The 20,167-nt window shown below is 41.3% G+C and overlaps 1 protein-coding gene across 18 annotated transcripts in view; it reads right to left on the bottom strand.

Annotated features, from left to right (window-relative positions):
- The window catches only part of ESRRG (estrogen related receptor gamma), a 563,558-nt gene that overhangs the window by 60,446 nt on the left and 482,945 nt on the right, over positions 1–20,167 (bottom strand). For all 18 annotated transcript variants that reach the window (XM_066238122.1, XM_066238121.1, XM_066238116.1 and 15 more), the window contains one exon: positions 1,645–1,755. In XM_066238122.1, the coding sequence (XP_066094219.1) occupies positions 1,645–1,755 (111 nt within the window). The remainder of the gene's footprint in view (positions 1–1,644; positions 1,756–20,167) is intronic.

The raw sequence follows: 20,167 nt of genomic DNA, 5'->3' as shown, positions 1-20,167 counted from the left end.
TTAACACAGAGGCCTTGAGATAATGAGTAATGATTTATTAGGAGTCCTCTTTATCTCAAACGAAGCTCACAGAAATTGCTGTAATCTTCTTAAAGGTACTTGACAATCCACTTCCCAATTTCTCAGGTTTATGCAGAAAACTGTAGATGTTCCTTTATCATGGGCTGAGGCCGCATGTCTGTCTGTCTGTTGTTGTTTTCTCTCTCAGTAAAGTAAAGTATCAGTGGTTTTAGTCAACGTTTGCATAAAATGAATGAGAAACGGGCACTTTGTGTCATATTGGATCCAGAAAAACTAAACCTCTAATGAAATTAAGCATTAGTGTTTATTGCATTTTATTGTATTATCAGAAAGTTTTTTATGATAATGTGCAAAATCTGCTTAAATGCAGTCCTAGATCGTGTTTGCAAAATGCCAAACAGCTTATGCCGGCTGAGGATGAGATGCCAGATTGGACAATTGAAGGTATAATCAACATAATGTTTTTTGGAAAGGCAAAAGGAAACTATGCCATATGTTCACTTAAGCATTAATTTTATGTAAAACTGGTTGTTTTTCCTTTGACATCGCTAAAATGTCCTTTTGTTTACCGTGCGGGATCTGTTTTACTTATTTAACCAATCCCCATATGCTCACAGTATGGTGCACAGCAGCGACCCCTCCCGGAGAATCTGAATTAGAAGTGGACACTTTTTCTCTTCCCTTGAAAGCAGATTAAAAAATAATAATAATAACCGTGTGTTTTCTAGACCTGTTATGGACGTTGCTTCTCCTGGGAAGGGCTGGTTGTGTCTTCTGAGACAAAGACAGTTGAATGTGAGAACTGTTTCCACGAGGACACTTCTCAGTGTCTAATATGAACTCATTGCATAAAGAACCCAGAAAAGGTAGGTCTGTTGCACTTCAACTATGAACTGACTTTTCCAAAAATGGGATGCAGTTACTGCCTCAATCTATATTCCAGCTCCTTTTAGTTAACGGCAAAGAGAATGAGGCTTGCGTCTCAGCAACGTACTGTCATCCTTCACAATTGCTACCTGGTGTTATAACACTGTGGGCTCTTTAAAAACAATTCATGATGCCCATAAGGGCATCTGAGATGGAACCATCAACCTATGCTAGTTATTAGTAGGGCCCATTCTTGCTCTAATCTATTGCTAGCTAGTGTGTTAACCTTCTCTAGCTCCAAATTAATGAGGCTCCTAATGTATTTTCATTGGGAGGTTGAGCAGTCAAACTCATTTAGTTAGTGAAAACTATGAAAATCACTTTCTTGTGAAATCTGAAACTAACAGCTCCAATGAGCTAATGATTGCAGTATGATCCATTTTATGTACCTTTGAAAATAAAGATAAGCAGTAGATGTAAAATCCGCACTGCATAAGCTATGCCTTAATATGCTGCACCTCCACAAAATGACTAGGTGGGAGAAGGCAGGGAGAAGGAAACCATGGGAAAGAAAAAGGTAATTAGCTGAGCTGCTGTTGCTCCTCAAAGGCAATCCTTGGGAATGGAGCCATTACCCCCCCAACAAAGACAAGCCGACTTGGAGTCGGTTGGGATGAGCATGCCAAACCGGATACACATAGAGTCAACAGGGGGGATTCTGTGTGCTGGGAAGCCAGACACGTCCTCTGTACTTACATGGCTTTTTGGCTGGCTGAACCAGCTGAGGGTTCAGGTATGGGCTGTTCTCCGCATCTATTCTGCGCTTGTACTTCTGCCGACCTCCACGTACTCTGTCAAGACGCACCCCTGTGAGCAAAGACAGTCACTGGCTTACTATCAATGTAGATATCTTCAAAACAAATAGAATGCCAGAGAGTATCACCCATGGGTGCCAAGGAGACAGGAAGTAGCACAGAGAATGGTCCAGTGGTATGAGAGGGATGGAAAAAAGTGGTGGCTAAACCGAGATGACTGGTGGTTGGAAACCAAATCTGGCAGAGGATAATAAACCTGATAAACATTTTATGCAAGGCCATCAAAGTCACCTTTATGCAGCAAAGAAAAGGCATGATTTCCTGTAAATTAATACAAAGAGATTGTTTTTCAAATTAAAGACAATGGCAATTTGTTGCTTCTTTATCAGTTTCCACTGAAAGTTCAATGTGTATGATTGGGTAGACCAGTAGACCATTTTTCCAACCCTGTCATCTATCAGGAGTTTTAATATGGACCTGTGGAACTGAACTGTATTGAAAACCCCTACACACTATGGGGACGCAAGGATTTGTCCCATATTGTCACGTTCCATATGAACTTGTCTCTGAAGGAGAATGTTATTTACATTTTGGGACTCATTTGTATTTTCTTTCAAATGAAAAAAAAAAGTGGGGGTAAGTTTGGAGACTGAACACAGGATAGAAAGAGGTGCTTCCTGAGAGAATTCAGGTGAAGATATCAAAGAAAGGGCATGTTGAGTAGGGCAAAGCTAAAGGGTGAAGTTACAGACACACGGCAAAAGTTGATGGGCTTCTGTAAAACTTCCTTCCAAAGAGTGATGGGTTGGGTAAAGATTTGGGAGTTTTTGCTGGTCATGGATTTAAAAGATCAAGGAAAGAGGAAAAAAGAAAGGGATTAGCCCTGGCCTGTAGGCTCAGTAGTAGAGTGTTGGCCCGGTGTGTGAATGTACCAGGTTCGATTTCCAGTCAGGACACACAGGAGAAGCTCCCATCTACTTCTCCACTCTGCCCTAACTTCTCTCTCTCTCTCTCTCTCTCTCTCTCTCTCTCTCTCTTCCCCTCCTGCAGCCATGGCTTAATTAGAGCGAGATGGCACTGTGTGCTGAGGATGGCTCCATGGCCTTTGTGTCAGCTGCTAAGAAGATCTTGGTTGCTGAGCAATGGAACAACGCCCCAGATGAGCAGAGTATCGCCACCTAGTGGGCTTGCTGGATGAATCCCAGTCAGGTGCTTGCAGGAGTCTGTCTCTGTCTCTCCTCCTCTCACTAAATAAATAAATAAATTTTAAAAAGGGATTAAAAATAATGTTTTTTTTATTTTATATGGGGAGTGGCAGGGAAGACCTTGTTAACAACCTGTTTCCCAGTGTGAAATTGTTAAGTTTAGGACAGGACCATATCAACCTTGATCAAACAAAGCAACATTACTTGGGAGTGAGAGTGAGGTGTGAGCCTCTTTGCATGGTACTAATTGATGAAACAGTTTACCAGTATCCGTTAATAAATTCAACAATATGTAGAATGCACTGCACACATTTTGGCATTTTCAAACTGTGTACAAAACAGACTTGGTTTAATAACATCATCAGTATTATTGTTTTACTGAAGGGCCTCTCAGAGCCTTTAATATGCAAATAGCTTCAGTAAAATTCTCAGAGGGAAAGATCATCTATGCCATGTTTTGCAAATCAATTTAACCAAGGATTCATTTTTTGGAATATTATTAATATCATGTGACATGCAAGTTGTAAGTTATTTGAGGTATAGGAAACAATGTGGAACAGCTGACATATCTCTGTGAATCCTGAAAATAAATATATGTACTCAAATGATTAGGATTATTATTGAACCACAAAATAAAGAAAATCACAGCCCTGGCTGGTTGGCTCAGCGGTAGAGCATCGGCCTGGCGTGCCGGGGACCCGGGTTCGATTCCCAGCCAGGGCACATAGGAGAAGCGCCCATTTGCTTCTCCACCCCCACCCCCTCCTTCCTCTCTGTCTCTCTCTTCCCCTCCCGCAGCCGAGGCTCCATTGGAGCAAGGATGGCGCGGGCTCTGGGGATGGCTCCTTGGCCTCTGCCCCAGACGCTAGAGTGGCTCTGGTTGCGGCAGGGCGATGCCTGCAAGGGGCAGAGCATCGCCCCCTGGTGGGCAGAGCGTCGTCCCTAGTGGGCATGCCGGGTGGATCCCGGTCGGGCACATGCGGGAGTCTGTCTGACTGTCTCTCCCCATTTCCAGCTTCAGAAAAATACAAAAAACAAAACAAAACAAAAAAAACAAATAAATAAAAGCAGGAGACAATTTCAAGAGCAATTAAGTAGGTTTAGAAAAATAAATATAAAAAAACCATCTAAATACACTAAGTATTCACTGAAAATAGTGCGTGTCACAAAAAAAGCTATATGCAATAACATAACAAATTATTCATAAATAGTATATTAAGATTATGTTTAAAAAAATAAAGCATAATTTGCAAGTCATAATGGTTGAGTTTTTTTATGACTCTTTTGTTAACTAGCTCTGTAAACTTTGATGAGTCCCTTAACTTATTTGCTTTTCCAAGTATAAGACAGAATGAAAGACAATACCCTCCCCAATGTTTTGCTGCAATGATCTAATGTTATATTATCATATTAACATATTTGGGTATTATGCAAATGTATTACTAAATATATTGCTAACAAAAATTAGGGGATATTTCAAAATGAATATGAAGTGATACAATGTCCCCTAATTTTTGTGAGCAGTAGATTTTATAAACTTCAAAATGCCAGTGAATATAAGAAAGCTGTCATCATACCATAATTTAGTTAAAATATTACTATATTATTTTATTTAAATATGTTTTACATCATGTATATTTATTGAAAATCTGTCCCCATGGAGTTTGACAATCTACCCTGCTTTGGTTCTTGAGGTATGATGGAATGGTGAGATAATTTAAAAAAATATGAGCCAAATAATATAATATTTGATGTCTAAGTGATTTATAGAAATATTTGCTATCCCATTCTTTTTACTACTCATCCCTGTCACTAATAATATCATTTATGTATGTGATGATTTTAGAATAGACACAGAAACTCATCCAAATTCCATCCAAAAGAATAACGCTTTCCTGATTTTAGCTATAAGCACACACAGTACAAATCTGAGTAGAGAACTGATAATTATCCCATTAATGTGATGCATGTAAAACTCTCAAAACTAATTATTTTAACAGAAACAAACAAAAATAGCAATATTTACCATGAGGACCCAAGAAAACCAGATTTGCCATTAACAAACATCAGTGTAGTCCAAACACTTCCACTGGAGGTGATGAACCCTGCCTCTTGACATCTTGAGCATCAACTACAAATGATTTTCTGTGTTGACGCCACTTGTAAGCCAGTTCGAAAATATTTAAAAATAAGATTCCTCCCTTAAAATAGGATGCCCACGCTATTCAATATTTGACAGGACTTGAAGTTAATTAAGGCAACTGGATTTTTCTGTTCATGTGGAGCCTGCCATTATCCATTTTTTTTAATATAAGATTTTAATACTTGGCATTATCTACCAAGTAGAACGTGTCCTAATTGCTGCTGCTTCCCAGACCCAGCACGTGCCGACATCGCCACGAGGGAATTGCAAATCTCATGTGTTGTCAGAATTTACAAAATTGAGGCAGCGAGAACAGGGCAGGGAGGGGAAGAATATACTGGGAGGCAAATAAACTCCGAAAGCAGTAAAGCAGTTCAGCACCTGGGCTTCTTAGGTCAGCTAATTTTCAGTCTGCATTTTGTGCCCAAATGCAAAATTTTTATATTATATAGTCCAAAGTCAAAAGTATGTTTTCCCATTTTTAATGGTACAAAGTCGAGACATTTCATAGGATAACAAGAGAGTTTCCCTTCAGAGAATTCCACAGGACACCCTAGCCGACTTCCCTAAATTAAAAACACATCCTTTATAATATTCCCAAACAGAGGTTTGCTAAACACGTGAATTGCAAAGGCCCACAGAATACTTAAGGAAGACACAAAGAGTCACATGAGAGTTCAAAGTTGTTGTTTTTTTAAAGATAATGACATTAACAATTATGAAATCAATAATTGTATTTAAGAAATGTTTTCAAACGTGGTTTATGATCGGTCATCGGGAATCAGCAAGACTGGAAAAGAGCAAGACTCAACCAACAAGGTGAAGAGGGTGAGAACATTCTCCTCCATGACGAGTCTCCTTGATACTGTAGCTCCCTGTCCTAGGTAAGGAAACCTCAGTCTTCGAAGTACCTAGCGGCACTTTGGAATGCCCCTGAGGTTTCTGGGAGGGAAACTTCATGAACAGGGAATGAAGAAATCCCTCTGAGGAGCCACAGGAAAAGAAGCAGAGGCAGATAGATGAACAGCACCAGACACCACAGGAGAAATTCTAGTGGTCATCTCTGATGGGGTTCTCCTTCAGGACAGTGTCCTGACAGTGTGCCAGTTTAACCTACCATTGTTGTGCATATCTACTGGCTCCTTAGGAAGGGGATGAGTGACAATGTTGTGTGTATTCACACACACACCCCATGGTGAATATAGTCATATTAAATTTTTGAGGAACACATAAGACAATATAGCAGCCAATCCCTAGCAAGCTTTTCTACCATTGACTCTTCACAACCTAAGTCTGCATTGTTAATTGAATGACTCAGGTTCTACATGAATGAAGTGCTTTAAGATAAACCAAGAGATGAGCCAGTTACTAGCAGTCACAGGTTGGGAAGAACTTACAATATTTCAGGCAAAGGTTTGATGCTGTGCATGTATCAATGTGTTTAATCCTACAGCAGCCCTCATGAGGTGAGGGCTGTTATTATACCTTTCCACAAATAAGAAAAACAGAAATAGCAGGAGGGGGAGATTGGAAGAGGGGAGCAGGAATGGGAGAGTGAAGGGGAAAGAGAGAGATTGATTTGTTGTCCCATTTATTTATGCATTCATTGGTTGATTCTTTTATGTGTTCTGACCGGGTATTGGGACAATGCTCCAATCAACTGAGCTACCCGACCAGTGCTAATCCCACATTCGTAAGCACCATGTTCTACTGCTTCTCTGCTATTACATTCTTTTTTTTTTAAATGAGAGGTGGGAGGCAGGTGGGAGACAGACTCCCTCCCGAATGCACCCCAACTGGGATCCACCTGGCAGGCCCCCACCAGACAATGCTCTTCCTATCTGAGCTGCTCCTCCATTGCTCAGCAACTGAGCTATTTTAGCACCTGAGGTGAGGCTATGGAGCCATTCTCAGCTCTCTGGGGTAACTTTGCTCAAACCACTCAAGCATGGCTGCAGAAGGGGAAGAGAGAGGGCAGGGTAGGGTGGGAGTGGGGGAGGGGTGGAGAAGCAGATTCTTGCTTCTCCTATGTGTTCTGACTGGGAATCGAACTGGGACTTCCACATGCTGGGCCAGCACTCTACCACTGAGCCAACTGGCCAGGGCCAATTAAATTCTAATTTTGAGGAAGAGCATTTAGTATGTACTCCAAAAGCAGAGGCACAAGCAGGTAAGACCAAATTATTGTGGTGGACAATATTCACAACCCGCTATGAAGGTACATGCAAAGAGGTCAACAGAAGGATGAACTCATAGGGGTAAATAAATGACTACTTTTAATCAGTCGAAAGGCCAGTCAGTTTGCATGTATCCCCTCCTAAGATGACTTCACTTAGGCAAGTTTTTGTCAATCTGGCTGAGGGCTGGCCAGAAGCGATGAACAGATTCAGTCAGTCTAATTTTCCACTGAGGCAGGAACCCAGACGTATGAATGTCCTCGGCTCCTTGCTTCTCCTTAAAATATTCCTGCAATTTAGACACGGCCTGTCTTGCCCAGGCCCCAGAGGCAGGGCAGCATTCTGGCTGAATTTTACAGTCCAGAAGGGTGATCCAGGCTTTTCCATAGACATCCCTGGACAATGGGTACATGTCCTCCTGCTGGGATATCAAGACAATTCAGGAACTTGGGGAACTGTTTGATTATATGTGGAAACATGGTAAGATGTGCTGAACTAATAGGGGAAAAATCACACAGGGATAGAAAATGCATATCCATTAGGCGAACTTTTTTTTTTTTTAACTGAGCCTCAGTCACGAAAAGAGATAAAAGCCATGACTCACATTAAAGCTTCCTTGCTCTACAGATGAATTAACAATTAGCAAGGGGAAGTCTTTCGTTTGGGTCTCCTGATAGCTATCTGGACTATTAAACATGTGAGACTTGCATACGAAATTGCAAAGCTTCCCTCCTCCTCCGTTTCAGATTCAAGTTGTGTCCAAAATACTTTAGCAGATCTCATAGGACATAAACCCAACGAAGTTCCTTCTTGGTGCCAAGGTGTAATTTTGCTGTTCTTGGTTGTTTCAGAGGCATATACATGAGATGTGTTATCTGGATGAGGGCTGAAGTCAAAACGACAAAAATTTGAAATACCACAGACAAAACATTTTGCAGGGGACATGTTCCATCAGGAGCCAAGTTGCTTCACCTGAAGCATGGAGCCATAATCTATGACACATACAAGTACAAATTAGGCCATGGCAACAGGTGACACGTTTTAATTGAATGTCTTCTGTCTTCAACTCTGACAAAAGGTGAATGGAAATAAATGAGTCTGGCACGACGGCCCTGAGCCTTACAATACCCAATATCTCATTATTTTTAAACAGCTATCTATAAACTGATGCTGACAAGCCTTGGACCTTTTATTTCTGCTCTATGAAGCGGGGGGTACAAAAAAAGAGGCACCCAGAGCATTACATTAAACATGCAACACCTACCATTATCATGTCCCCAATGTAATTAAAGGAAATCTTTTATTCAGAAAGACACTATTTCTTACGTTGCTTGATGTCAGAAAGAACTTGAGAGAAAGAAAAGGCAAGCTTGGCCTGCATTTGTTAAATATAGAGACTGCCTTTGGAAAAAAAAGAAAAAGAAAGAAAGAAGGGAAGGAAGAGAGGGAGGGAGGGAGGGAGGGAAGAAGAAAGGAAGGACTTTAAGTCTTTTCTCTCAAAAATTTTATAAACTACTACAAGAGAGATTGCTGTGACTTATGTCTATCCAAACTCCATTTTCTCTTGTTCCTGTTTCACACTGGTGACTCTTCCCCTCATCCTTTCCAAAATTGCCTTCTCGTGTGAATGAAATTAGGAATTAGTGAGTAAAGACATGAAAAGTGACAGCATACCAACACCAGGAAAAGTGATTCTCCTAATTCACAACTTCATGTGACACTGGCAGCAATAAGTTTAACACAATCACACTATCATCACGGTGCACGGCACCCCATGGGGATGCCCCTCATACGGAGAAGCGCAAATATTATTTATAAAAAATCCGATGCCCTGGGCCCTGGCCGGTTGGCTAGGTGGTAGAGCGTTGGCCTGGTATGCAGAGGTCCCGGGTTCGATTCCCGGCCAGGGCACACAGGAGAAGCACCCATCTGCTTCTCCACCCCTCCCCCTCTCCTTCCTCTCTGTCTCTCTCTTCCCCTCCCGCAGCAAGGCTCCATTGGAGCAAAGATGGCCCGGGTGCTGAAGATGGCTCCTTGGCCTCTGCCCCAGGCGCTAGAGTGGCTCTGGTCACAACAGAGCAACGCCCCGGAGGGGCAGAGCATTGCCCCCTGGTGGGCGTGCCAGGTGGATCCCGGTCGGGCGCATGCGGGAGTCTGACTGTCTCTCCCCGTTTCCAGCTTCCGGAAAAAAAAAAAAAAATCCGATGCCCTGTAACAATGAATTAAAGATGAAATCAACCCAGTTGGCTTACACATGGCCAGGAGGAGAGCCTCAGTCACTTTGTTTCATTCAATGGAGGGGAATCTAGCAGCATCTAATGACCAATAAAAGCAGACATGGGATTTTAAAGAGAATGTAGGTTTAGAAATAAATAAGCAGGAATGAGGTGATAGGGAAAGATGGCAGTGAGTGTGGAGGTCACGTGGTTCAGCACCAGGGCAACACAGAAGAACTGGTCAAGCTCCCAAGAGAAGTTTAGGGTGATTTTATGGGGGGAGACCATTATGTTTTGGCCAATTTGTTAGTTACTCAACAAAAATAATAGAAATGTCATATCAGAGGATATTTCCTGATGCCAAATATACCGGATCTGAGACGTAGGAAGTCTGAACTTGAGCCAGGTAGTACAGTACCTGGTGGACTTCCCTGTGCGTTGCTGTTACGTAAGGGGTCAGGTGGCACAAGGAAGCACTGCCCCAGCCTCAAAGTGGTCCATGACGCTAGGAGGAATCACTGCATCCTAGAAAAGACAAACGCACTTCTCTAAGCACAAGGCAGCTTCATACTGACTTCAGCTAGCAGAAAGAAGAGGCAGAACAGCCACTGAGAATCTCCTCGCAATCTCTCCAACCACCATTGCTTACACTTCCTTGTCAACTGGGTCTCTATTTTTGAAACACAGTCTGGGTTAAAATCAAACTTCAAGGGATTTTATTTATTATGTATATTCATCTTAGTTTCACTAAAAAATAATAAGGGTTGAGGACAAGGTGAGAAAAAAAATACCATACTTGAAACAGCTTCAAAGGATTAAAATACAGCCAGACGATCTGGGTACATGTTTTAATTGTGTATTACTCACCATAGGGCATGCCTGCCACATAGCAGGCACTCAAAAATACTAAGTGAATAAAGAAATGAACTTATAATGTGATTAACAGCCATGCATTAATCAGGGTTTTTTCATTTGATTGTTTCTCTTTTTATACTTCTAAACCTGAAATGTTTGTGCAGAAAGGTATGACATGCTTGTCAATAATTCTTGTCATGTTTTCCTTAATGCACTAGTATATTCTAACTTCAGAAAGGTATGGAAAACCTAAGATCACAAAATAGCCTCAAACACTGAAAATAAAAGCAGTTGCTGAAAGGTCTAGATAAAGAATTCAACTTTCTTTTTCAATATTCATCCTGAAAAGACTGAAAGGAAACTGCTTTTGATTTTTACTAAATGTTTGGAGAGATCTAAAGAAAAACTGATGCATGATAATTATATGTAGTGACTGAATATTGAGCAAGAGAGACCGTAGGTCCCAATCCTTGGGAAGTTTGACACATGAAGAAAAGCGTCTTCTTGCCGAGGCATTTTTATTGCTCTCTTGCCTGGAAGCAGATGAATGAGTTTGATCATGTGTTGAGCTCGCTTCCAGCCCTAAGATTCTATGAATGAGATGGTGTACTTAAAACGATGGAATTGACCCATGGACTCTGAGCACAAATGCCTTGGCAGTTGGAAGCATCAACACACTTCATATTTTAAATCAGGGAGACCAGAGCCAAATGGACGGTACTAATGAAGCAGATGAGCAGAAGGATTTTTGGCATAGGTCTCCACATTCCCCTCATAGTGACCTTGGCCAAATGCATTTCCTTTTGTTCTTGATGATAATCAGGCAAACAAAGTGCCCATTTTTGAAAGATAGCTTCTAGCTTATTATTGCATTAGGAAAAGATCAATGCCTATGCACATCACTGGGGAGACGGATGTATGAAAAATCCATGCGAAGCTTCAGATGTGGGGGCATGGTAGAACAGATAGACTAGACTACACTAAGGAGAGGGAACTATGCCATCATGATGGATATTCTGAAGACAACCAATGAGAAGTTAACAGCTATTCTGTTACTTAACCGAATTTCATCTGGAGTTTACAAATAAAAAGGCATTTGGCTACATATGATCAGATTTCAGTAAATATACTACATTGAGTAATTTTTCATTTCAACATCTATAGTTACCCTCTTTTATCTATAGTATAAAATGTATACATGGATGCCTATATGTATATGTACATAGACATAGAGATATACATATACAAGTATAGGTACCCACACATATAATTCAAAACCAATAAGCCATAATTTATTTATTTTCCTGATAATGACTTGGCTGGCTCAATGATTTTTGTGTGTGTGTGTGTGTGTGTGTGACAGAGAGAGTCAGAAAGAGGGACAGATAGGGACAGACAGACAGGAAGGGAGAGAGATGAGAAGCATCGATTCTTCATTGCGGCACCTTAGTTGTTCATTGATTGCTTTCTCTTATGTACCTTGACTGGGGACCTACAGCAGACGGAGTAAGCCCTTGCTCAAGCCAGCAACCTTGGGCTCAAGCTGGTGAGCCTTGCTCAAACCAGATAAGCCCATGCTTAAGCCGGCGACTTCAGGGTCTCAAACCTGGGTCCGCTGCATCCCAGTCCGATGCTCTATTCACTTTGCCACCGCCTGGTCAGGCTTATGAGAGTTGTTTATTAGTGACTATTTCCCATTCAAAGAAAATGCATGTTATATGTGTTTCTACTGATATTTATATCAGGACTTGCAAGTTCAGAGAACAACAGGGACTACCAACGTAAAGTGAATAAATGAAATGGACTATGTGTTAAAAAAAAAAAGAAAAAGAAGAAGGGTATATGCTGTGGTCAACCAGAGAGCACTTGCCTCGCAGTGATGTACCGCCGCTAGTGCCAATGCGATGGGCGCTGCCAGGCGCTGATATGCTACTGCCACGTGAGAATGGCGAAAACACACCTGAATGAGGTCCTGTGGTTTTGGAGTTCCCCTTTTCAAGTGAAGCCAGTAATCTGGATCCTTATATAAAATCACCCCGTGTTTAAGTGTTCACACATTTTTTTTTGTAATTCATCAGCAGACCTCAGGCTACCAGGTTATATAGACTTTGGTCAAAATGCTTTAATGCCAGGGCCAAGTGTAAGAAGTTCCCAACTGAGGCCAGGTCTGACAATTGACTGGTTAAATTGATGGTATTACAAGTCAGTAGCTATTTAGGAATTATCTTTTGGCCCTGGCCAGTTGGCTCAGTTGTAGAGTGTCAGCCCCAATGTATGGATGTCCCAGGTTTGATTTCCAGTCAGGGCACACAGGAGATGCGACCGTTTGCTTCTCCACCCCTACCACTTCTCTTCTCTTCTCTCTCTCTCTCTCTTACCCTCCCACAGTCATGGCTCGATTGGTTCAAGCTCATAGGCCCTAGGAGCTGAGGATGGATCTGTGGGGCCTCTACTTCAGGTGCTAAAAATAGCTCAGTTATAAGCATGGCCCCAGATGGGCAGAGCATGTACTCCAGACGGGGGTTTCCATGTGGATCCCAGTCTGGGTGCATGCAGGAGGCTGTCTCTCTATCCCCCCTCCTCTCATGTGGAAAAGAAGAAAAAAATAAAATTATCTTTTTATTTTATGTAGGCCTTCATGATCCATGGGCATAGATGAAATTGCCTAACTGCTAAATTGCTCAATAATCTATATCTTGAAATTCTAATTTTAAAATGCTATTTAGTAGGTTGTTAGGTATACTAATGATACAATATAAAAGATAAGAGTTTTCCTTAAAAATCAAACAAGAATAAATAAAAGAGCTAACCATCTCTGCTCAAACATCACACCTGTCAGTTAGGAATGCTGACATGCTTCGGTCCCCGTCAGCCCTCTTAAAGAATTTGTTGCTAAGCACAGGTCTCCACTGCTATTTATAGTAGATGGATGTGAAGGCTTTCTTCAAATTCATCCACTGTGCTTACACAATGTTTTCAGTTTCAGGAAGAACATCTTTCTGCCTGGTGAAATTCGTTGGAACCAGCAAGCCAAGTCTTACAATATAACTGCTACCTCGCCAGAGTCAGTAAGATGCAGTGAGTTAATCATCACAGAGAATTAGCTGACAAAGAATTACTCCAAAGAGAAGGGCCTGGATCCTTTCTGTCCCACATCCTCGCATGGTATGAAAGTAAAAGGTGTTGGGAGTGTCCAAAGAATAAGAGGACGCCGAATGTTTTTTGGAAGAATCGTAGGAGGAATTAGGTTTTAGCGGTGCTGTCATTGGGTTAGTAGATCATAGACTACAACGGACCAGGGTGCTGATTGGATGGCACATTGGGATGGGAATATTTGGGAGGTAGTGTGACTACCAGAGATGTTGGGAGAGAAAGAAAGGGGAAGGGCATTGTTTACAAAATTTATAAATTTGAAAGAAGGTAGTAAACATAACTTTTCTATCAACTCTTCAAGAATCTGCGAGCACATTATGTAAAACTTTCCATATGCCAAATAGCATATTACATGGTTAGTCTTTCAACATGCTCAACAGCCAGCAACAAGTGCTAGTCCAACATATCATGGCAGCTAAGATTGGCAGAATTATACATTTCTTTATAAAGAATATGATATAGGGCCCTGGCCGGTTGGCTCAGCGGTAGAGCATTGGCCTAGCGTGTGGAGGACCCGGGTTCGATTCCTGGCCAGGGCACACAGGAGAAGCGCCCATTTGCTTCTCCACCCCTCCGCCGCGCTTTCCTCTCTGTCTCTCTCTTCCCCTCCCGCAGCCAAGGCTCCATTGGAGCAAAGATGGCCCGGGCGCTGGGGATGGCTCTGTGGCCTCTGCCCCAGGCGCTAGAGTGGCTCTGGTCGCAATATGGCAACGCCCAGGATGGGCAGAGCATCGCCCCCTGGTGGGCAGAGCGTCGCCCCTGGTGGGCGTGCCGGGTGGATCCCGGTTGGGCGCATGCGGGAGTCTGTCTGACTGTCTCTCCCTGTTTCCAGCTTCAGAAAAATGAAAAAAAAAAAAAAAAAGAATATGATATAGGTAAACCTATATTTCTACATTTAGTAAACCACTAACATGTTCTGCATTTTGCTGTAAAGTCTTTAGTATGGGATTATACAACACGTACTACCTCTAAAATTGAATTATATGTTGCCTATTTAAGAGAACAAGGAGAACAGATCTGACTTTAGAATACAGAGTTGTAAATTTTCCTTTGACATCAAGAAGTTAAGTACAACCTAAGGGTGTAAATAAATCTTAAAATATTCACTGAATAAATTAATGGGGAAGGAAACCTGTTCTTTGAGGAAATATACTTCCAAAAGTAGGATGTTAATTATTTCCAATAATGTCAAAATAGATGTTTATGAATAGTTGTGGCTGAGTTTTAAAATGTTACCACAGTCTATTGTTATCGAATAACATGTTTCTGTTGAATAGTACCACATAAAGAGTAATTTAGGTCCAATTATGTAAATTTTATCAATCCCACTGCATGAATCCAATAAAAATATATACATAAATATAAATCAGAGAACTCTATGTCAGCTTCTATCTGTCCATGGATTTCTAAAACCTTCCTGAATTAACAGTTATAATATTTGCGACATTTTATCCTGCTCACCACTTCCATTATCTGTGGTCCAACCAATACCCATATGATGACTGAAAGTTTAATGGATAGTATCCTATTGCTGATACACCAGTATGAATTAGGTATTATAAACCTCAAAAATGTATAGTTAATGTAAAACAGTTAGTCCTACGTTTCATGGAATTCTGAATCATACAATCATTTCTAAAAAATTACAGCTTGTTTCACAACCCATAGTCCTGCTTCAAATCAATGCTTTAGACCAAAATAAAATTAGATATTCAGCAACTCTAAAGCATTTAGGAGTAGCTAGACAATCTACACCTCGATTACAATGTATACCTAATCTAAAATGTTAAAAAGCAGTAGCAATTTCATTGTATTCTGATAAATATTTGGACCTTGGGGAAGGAATTAATGAATTATAGATCGGAAACCACATCCCACAGATTCTCTGTGAACTTTCATTTCCACAGTTAAAGTACATGTCTATCAAATTGCTTATGAGGACAAATTTATGGAAAATAACCAAGAGTAAAGCTTTGTTCTTATTAAGAAACATGAATATGTATGTAATTTTAGCTAGACTAAATTAACCCAAAAATGAATAAATAAAAAAAATAAGGACAATAATAGTCACAAGAGAAGGCTTGTCACCCTTTCAGCTCTTATGAAAGCATTTCTGTTTAGGGTTTCAAAAGAGAATTCATATTTTTAAATACAACTGTTCAGAAAGAGACAAAAGAAAAGAAACCACAGCGGAGGAAGAAACATGCATAAGCTTCCTTTCCTTAGTAATAAACCTTTTTAAAACAGAGATAGCCTGAGGTCTGCTATGAACATAACACATGATAATTAGTGTTCACGCAAGCCGTCTACTACTGCTGAGGTGTGTCCAGTTCCTAAGCATGACTCTATTTAGAAAGGTTACATTGAGCAATTGATCCTAATTTTACATTAAACATCTCTTGGAAACTGCATGAGCTCCGAACAGAGTAAAATCTGATTTTAGCAGCAACAGCATACGTATGAAATGCATCCTAGATCGTTGTGTGGATTCTTCCATGTCTTTGTGGACATGGGACATGAACATGTGTTTCCGCTGACCCGTATTCAATCATTAATTTGAACCAATATCAATATAAAGTGGGTCAGACCTGTGATGCCACCTTTATTTTCAATCCAATGGTTTAATTTGAATGGTGCCCATAGATCATTAAAGATTTTAGCATATGCAATTAGTACTATTTAAGAAAACTTATAAATTATATTACTGCTATTTCTCAGGTCTCCTTGAGTTGCCATTTCTCCTACAACCTTTTTATACGGAAAAACCTGAGAATGAGGATCTACTACATTATACAAAAAATGGAGGCCTTGGCATGTTCTGAGTAATAAATAAAAGTGATGGGAGAATCTAGTTCTAATGGGGCAATTTTTCCGGATGGGGGTTGGTCACCACAGAGACCTCGCCTTGATTGAAAGTATGGAATTTCAGCCCCCCTCCCACCTCAAGGGAGGGGAGAGGAGCTGGAGAATGAGTTAATCACCAGTGATCAATAATATAAGCAATCATGCTTAGTAATGAAAAACCCAACGGAGTACCCTAAACTATCGGAGATGGTTTGGAGAGCTTCCAAGTTGATGAATGCACTAAGATGCTGATGGCATTATATGAGGTGGTATACCAGCCCCTCTTGTCACACTGCTCAGGACACCAGCTCTGTCATTTGATTGAGGGTATCTACCAGGCCTCCCCACTCTGAGTCGGTCTTAGAGTTTTCAATAATTCCTTGAGGTTAAGATTTTTTTTTTTTACGTTCATTCAGTGTGGCTCACTCTCTTTTCTGTCTTTTTCTCTCTCATTTTTTTTACCTCTCCTTTTCCCCAGACCCCAAAACATTAGTGCTATCTGGAAGCAATATTATCCAAAGGTTCCATTCCAAAATTGATCTCAAGTTTTCTTTTGGTCTATCCTGACCTTGAGTTTTCTTTTTATTTATTTTATTTATTTATTTATTTATTTTATTTTTCCAAAGCTGGAAATGGGGAGGCAGTCAGACAGATTCCCGCATGCGCCCGACCAGGATCCACCTGGCATGCCCACCAGGGGGTGATGTTCTGCCCATCTGGGGCGTCGTTCTGTCACAACCAGAGCCACTCTAGTGCCTAAGGTAGAGGCCACAGAGCCATCCTCAGCGCCTGGGCCAACTGTGCTCCAATGGAGCCCTGGCTGCAGGAGGGGAAGAGAGAGACAGAGAGGAAAGAGAAGGGGAGGGGTGGAGAAGCAGATGGGTAATTCTCCTGTGTGCCCTAGCCGGGAATCGAACCTGGGACTCCCGCATGCCAGGCTGACGCTCTACCACTGAGCCAACCGGCCAGGGCTTATTTTTTATTTAATTAATTGTGTTTATATAGATTCTAGGGTCACCCTGAATGCCTCCCCCCTCCCCCATATTCCCCTCAACATCTCCCTTGCCCCCCTCCCAAAAGCACCCTCCCCCCTTACCTTCAGGTTTATCCCATCCTATCATCCCCTTTTCCTCTGTCCTCTTTTCCTCCAGTCCCTTTGATCCCTCCTCTGTCTCAATTCCATTCCTAAATTCTCATTATTCCTTGGATTCCTCAAATGAGTGAGGTCATATGATATTTTTCTTTCTCTGCCTGGCTTACTTCACTCAACATAATAGTTTCCAGGTCCCTCCATATTGTTACAAAAGGTAATATTTCCTTCTTTTTCATAGCCCCATAGTATTCCATTGTGTATATGTACCACAGCTTTTTAATCCACTCGTTCACGATGGACACTTGGGCTGTTTCCAGATCTTCGCTATTGTGAACAATACTGCTATAAACATGGGGGTGCATTTCTTTTTGTCAGTCAGTGATATGGTGTCTTTGGGATATATTCCTATAAGTTGGATGCCTGGGTCAAAGGGCAGTTCCAAATTAGAAATGGAACTGACCTTAAGTTTTCAATCGACTTGAATGACACTGGAGTTTGTGCAATGTCAGGATGGGGCTACCATCCTGGTAAAAACTTTCAGAGGTGATCGCTGGAAAAATATTTATGTTCTGCTGTGTCATTTATGAAGCCCTTCACCTCGGTCACCTCATCAGATTCTTGTATCTGCTCTGAGAGCTAGGTACTGATAACTTCTCATCTCACAAATAAGGAACCTGAGGCAGATTTGGTCCATTGCGGGGTTCTCAGACGACAGCACATGCACAACAGTACCACATGGCTGCCTTCCTCATGTCCCAGGGACTGTCTAGCATTTCAGCATTATGAAGAAGAAGAAGAAGAAGAAGAAGAAGAAGAAGAAGAAGAAGAAGGAGGAGGAGGAGGAGGAGGAGGAGGAGGAGGAGGAGGAGGAGGAGGAGGAGGAGGAGGAGGAGAAGGAGAAGAGAAGGAGAAGGAGAAGGAGAAGGAGAAGAAGGAGAAGAAGAAATCAAATAGACAAAGGCCTGCCCCTGAAACAAGTGGGTATTGTGCTGGTTGCTCAGTGTGAATGAATAACAGTCACTGCGCCATCTCAATTAACACTTTGGGAGGCTGCAGTCATTTTTCTTCTTCCTTTCCATTGTTGCTTAACTTCTTAACGAACACAAACAGTCCTTTATTGTTAATTGTGATTAAAAAAAAAAAAGAAGCAAAAAGAAAATGAACAAAATCAATTCAAGTTGTTGGTGAATTCCATATATTTGAGACACCCCTTTACTGTTTTAATTAAATGGAAATATAGACCTATTGTTTTTGAAGACATTAAAAAGACAATGCCAACCCTGATACTGCCTTGCCTCCCAAATTCTGTCATTTTAAACTGGAATGGCTATGACAACTGGTCCAATCGCTGTCTAGAACAATGCATTCTGATAATGGTCAATTGCAAATCACCACCTGCATTCTAATTATTCCTCCAAAAATCCTACTAATTCTAAGTCTACCACTTTGCTAAAGTTTGAAGAGTTACCTAGCTTAACGTCACTTGATAAAGTTAGCAGATTTGAAATCAAAAGGAACTCTCTATGTGTTCAAATAAAATTCTAGGATTCACTCCATTCACACCAGCTGCCTCTTAATGGTGGGACCCATCCTAATACTTGAGGGAAACCTCTTATAATTGGTATAAAGGGAACACTTCACAGCAGCGTTGTAACTTGAACTTTATGAGACAGGGTCAGATCCCCACACCCTTATTTCTCAGATGCGAGAACTTCAGCCCTTGGGGCCTTGGTGTGCTCATCATAACTAAATGAGAAGATCTGTCTCTGGTACTCAAAAGAATGCTATTCTGCATGTTTACCATGGCATTAGGCTTTGCTTTAGTTTTTCAAATTCCGTTCTAGAAATTAACTTATTTTATTTCATTTTTCACATAAAACAGTAGTATCATGTATATCTCTTTGAGAACTATTTCAGGTTGTCATATTGGAAGGATAGCAAAATGTCCAGGAATAGCTAGTTGTTCAATGGCTCCATCTGCCCTGTTGTGTGGCAAGCCATCCAGTCTTGAGTGAAAACATTTAGCAAACTGTCTTCTCTCCCTCCCACCTTTTAGAGCGGTCCTCTGCCTCCATCCCACTAGCTGACTAGAGCACTCAGCATCCTGGAACAAGCTGATGAAATCTGACCACTCTGTTCATAATAAAGTCAAGTGAGGAAAAAGAAAAATCATTGCTTTGAGTTTGAATCACGGCTCTGTCTACTACTTTCTCACAGTTGGACCTTTGCACAATTCAGGGACACCTCTGAGTACCATCTCCCCCCCTCTCGGAGAGGAAGAATGCAGAATTAGATAAAGAACATGTATAGGTTGATGCTTTATCCCCTGTGCCACCACAGGCCAGGCTTTAAAGAACATGTCTAAAAGGCCTCTCGCTCTCCCTGGTACCCAGCAGACGCTCAGTAAATACGGACTTCCTGTGGTCTTCATTTTTCTTCTGCCTAGGAAGGCCGAGCGTGTAAAATGGTGATACAAAGAAATCAGTCTTTATTGGGGGAATTTCAGGACTCTATCTTGGTGCAGAAGATATTTTGAGACCTGGGGCATTTCCAGCACCTGTCACATCACAATAGGCAACCACTTAATCCATTCCGCAGGGAGTAGACAGTGGCAGAGGTGATGAGTCTATAAACTCTGCCAGGAAAAAAAATCCTGCGAGTACTTGTGGGGGAAATAGGAAATCTATTTCCTCTCCTTCTAAGAAAGATGAGAAGAAAGCCTTGTTCTAGGCAAGTTATTTGAAATACATGTTTGAAAAAAAAGAGAGTCAGAATGAT

Source organism: Saccopteryx bilineata, chromosome 1 (genome assembly GCF_036850765.1).
Source record: "Saccopteryx bilineata isolate mSacBil1 chromosome 1, mSacBil1_pri_phased_curated, whole genome shotgun sequence".
Taxonomy (NCBI): domain Eukaryota; kingdom Metazoa; phylum Chordata; class Mammalia; order Chiroptera; family Emballonuridae; genus Saccopteryx; species Saccopteryx bilineata.
Note: the sequence above shows the minus strand (reverse complement) of the source record. Positions and strands in the feature narration are given on the sequence as shown.